The sequence below is a fragment of the Octopus bimaculoides genome, chromosome 6, assembly GCF_001194135.2.
Source record: "Octopus bimaculoides isolate UCB-OBI-ISO-001 chromosome 6, ASM119413v2, whole genome shotgun sequence".
Taxonomy (NCBI): domain Eukaryota; kingdom Metazoa; phylum Mollusca; class Cephalopoda; order Octopoda; family Octopodidae; genus Octopus; species Octopus bimaculoides.
The window spans coordinates 95,027,871-95,031,286 of NC_068986.1; the positions used below are offsets into that span (position 1 = coordinate 95,027,871).

Below are 3,416 nucleotides of genomic sequence, written 5' to 3' on the forward strand. Positions count from 1 at the left end.
AATATACATACATACGAGTGAGTGGACAAACGAAAGAAAAGGGCACTCAACGCATTTGGTAGGAATTACATGTTTGATTAGGTTCCGTGCTCCAGCATGGCCGCAGTCAAATGACTGAAACAAGTAAAAGAGTAAAAGAGAGAGTATATATATATATATATATATATATATATGTGTGTGTGTGTGTGTGTGTGTGTGTGTGTGTGTGTATGTATATGTAGGGTTGAAAAATTAGAGAAATTTTCTACCAGTAGCCTGCATGCATAAAATAGTCAATAGACAACATATTTATCATATAAAATTAATTTACATTTATACACAAAAGAGGTGACCCTAACAGGACACTTTACATGCTAAAAGGTGCAGTCAAAGCCCAAACCACAGTTAAGAGTAATTTCGAAAAGGATGAAAGATAAAAGCATTTTCAATAGTTACCACTTGTACCTTGGTTTCAAACATCAATGAACAAATAAAATAATTTGTTGTCTGTGTTCTCATCAACAAGGGTGCTACAATTAACGTATGATTATGGGACAAATAGACAGCACATGTCTCATCTTTATACATTATAATTTCTCAAATCTACCGCGCAAGTGCAGTTATTGTCGGCAGCAAATAAAAATATACGTGCCGACTATCTTCAAAATTACGAATATCATATTAAGAAAAATATATATAGGGTAGAAAAATTAGTAATATCTTTCTATGTATAGGCATAAATGTATTTGTTTTCCCAAATAAATTGTACTTCGTGATTGAGGCTCCGATGAAGGTATAATGTGTCACTAAGGCACTCAAATATGAGTCCACTGCATCATAGAGCAGAGACACATATATATATAATAAAATGCGATGACAAAGGAATAAACAATTATCTTATGGGTTTCGTTAGCTTACACTAATTTATATATATATATATATATATATATATATATATATATATTAATCTATGTATATATTAATCTATGTATATATTAATCTATGTATATATTAATCTATGTATATATTAATACTATTTTGGTTGAAAAACTTCGATAATGCAAATATGTTAATAGTTACCAGAGTAGCAAAAATCACACAAAAACTGGGGTATTATACCCGGTTAATGGGTAGAAATTCCATGTTAAAGTGATGTATCTTGAGTTGATATAAAGAATAATAATAAATGGAGCAAAACGCATATAATCAATCTGTTCCTTTAATTCCTACATATGTTTCAAAATTTATATGCACTCTACTCCAGAGAAGTAAGAGATGCTGGTATATACACATAATTTCAGCGCAAGTATATACACATAAATTCAGCGCAAGTCTTGCATATGGTCCCCTGACGATGAAATTATGCGTATATACCAGCATCTCTTACTTCTTTGGAGTAGAGTGCATATAATTTTTGAAACATATGTAGGAATTAAAGGAACTTATTGATTATATGCGTTTTGCTCCATTTATTATTCTATACCCACATATACATGTATAAGCATGTTGGTGCGCTTGTGTGAGTAGGTGCATATATATCCGCAGATGCATAGCAGTTGTTAGATAAACGCTTGGTATGTGATGTGTCTCTGTCCATTTGTTAAAACTTACCCGTTGATTCAATAGTTACCATCCGCTTGCCCAGTCGAATGATGCCTTTTGTATGAAAATATGCACAGCTGTAAGAATAAACATTATAATAATTAATTGATATTTTATCAATACTTTTACACTTTTGTTATTATTATTACAATTTCTTAGTACTTTCATTATTATTCACTGTACTAACAGGCGCGACCTTCTGTACCTGGTGTATACGGGGAGTTTTGTATTCGTTTTGTGTTTTATTCAGTATTGAAAGAAATCTACGTAGTATGTGGTCAATGCCTGTTTCTGATATTTACATCTGATGCTTTTATTTGTAAGCCTGTTTATATATTTGTCTGCATGTTTTTAATCGTTTGTATGGCATCAGTTGTTTTAAGGTCTGTTTCGATTTTTCACACTCTATATTCAGGTTGCCTCTATTTCTATATGCATGAGTATATGTATACATGTATCTACCAGAAACACACTCGTACACAAATACATAATCGGCATTATACATATAATTTTTTCCTCAAAGAAATAAAAATGTATCATTAGAGCGACGTTCATAGAAAAACAAGTAGGCAGAACAAAATAGAGAATGACACAGACTGCGAGAGATACTAGCAGAGATAGAAATACTACAAATGAAGGGGAGAAAAACGGGTTAGGAATTATTATAACATTGTCTTGATATTTTTTACACGTATATGAAGACTTATATTCAATTTTCTTGTCCCCGTTTAGTTATTCGTAAATTCATTTTCATGGTCAGAAAAATCAATCCATAATTCACTCAAATCTATTTTATATTTTGTTGCTATAAATATTCAGTTTTCTTTAATGCGAATTCAATATTGAATATCATTTTGTCTTATAGACAAGTGTTTTAAATATTTCGTATAATCATTAGCACTCCGTGAACTTCAATTAATCTTCCAGCAAATCTCTTTTAAAACAATTCTTCTATAATTTCACATACATTATTGTCCGTCGGAATTGAAGCTTTTAAGGGGTACTTTTTAACCTGCTTGACTTTGACCACAATATCCTGTCAGTTTGCGACATTTTTTTTTTATCTCTCCTGAGATGTATAGCCTAAAACATAGTCAACTTTTCTATTGTATGCTAATACCAGTTCATTTTTTTTTGTCGTATTACTATTATTATTATTATAATCATCATCATCATCATTGTTATTATTAAAGCAGCGAGCAGGGAGAGATCTAATCGACTGTCTACCCTCCCACAAAATTTCGGGTCTTGTGCCTAGAGTAGAAAAGATTAATATTATTATTATAATCATCATCATTATTATTATTAAGGCGATGAGGTGGTAGAATCGTTAGCACGCCGAGCCAAACGCTTGGCAGTATTTCGTCTGTCTTTATGTTTTGAGTTCAAATTCCGCCGAAGTCGACTTTGCTTTTCATCCTTTTGGGGTCGATAAATTAAGTACCAGTGAAACACTTGGCTTGATGCAATTGACAATCCCCCACCCCACAAAATTCAGGCCTTGTGCCTATAGTAGAAAGGATTATTATTATTATTATTGTTCAGTAGTTTTATTCTTATAACGTGCTTTCACTTCACTACCGAGCGCAGTTCTGTGTGCCTTGGGTATGTGCTGTGGTTTGCTGTGGTGCTCTTATGTTTACTGTATTGAAAGTGTTTTGCGTAGAATGTGTGCAGTACCCAGTAGTGCAATTTTCTGTATGTTATATATATTTGTAAGTCCTGGTGTTTTTGTTATGTATTTGTCTGAATATTTTTTTATTATACCTAAGGCACCTACTATGATAGGAATTGTTTCTGTTTTTAGATTCCACATTCGAGTTATCTCTATTTCC

At 32.1% G+C, this 3,416-nt stretch overlaps 1 protein-coding gene across 4 annotated transcripts in view; it reads right to left on the bottom strand.

Moving 5' to 3' along the window:
- Positions 1 to 3,416, bottom strand: part of LOC106883920 (uncharacterized) — a 48,565-nt gene continuing 45,149 nt past the window's right edge. For 2 of the 4 annotated variants that reach the window (XM_014935058.2, XM_014935057.2), the window contains exons 10-11: positions 1,591 to 1,658; positions 4 to 114 (exon numbers count right to left, since the gene is read on the bottom strand). In XM_014935058.2, coding sequence (XP_014790544.1) covers positions 107 to 114; positions 1,591 to 1,658 — 76 coding nt within the window. In that variant the 3' untranslated portion in view covers positions 4 to 106. Of the gene's footprint in view, positions 115 to 1,590; positions 1,659 to 3,416 lie in introns of all 4 variants that reach the window. The other 2 variants (XM_014935059.2, XM_014935060.2) reach the window with 2 other exon arrangements.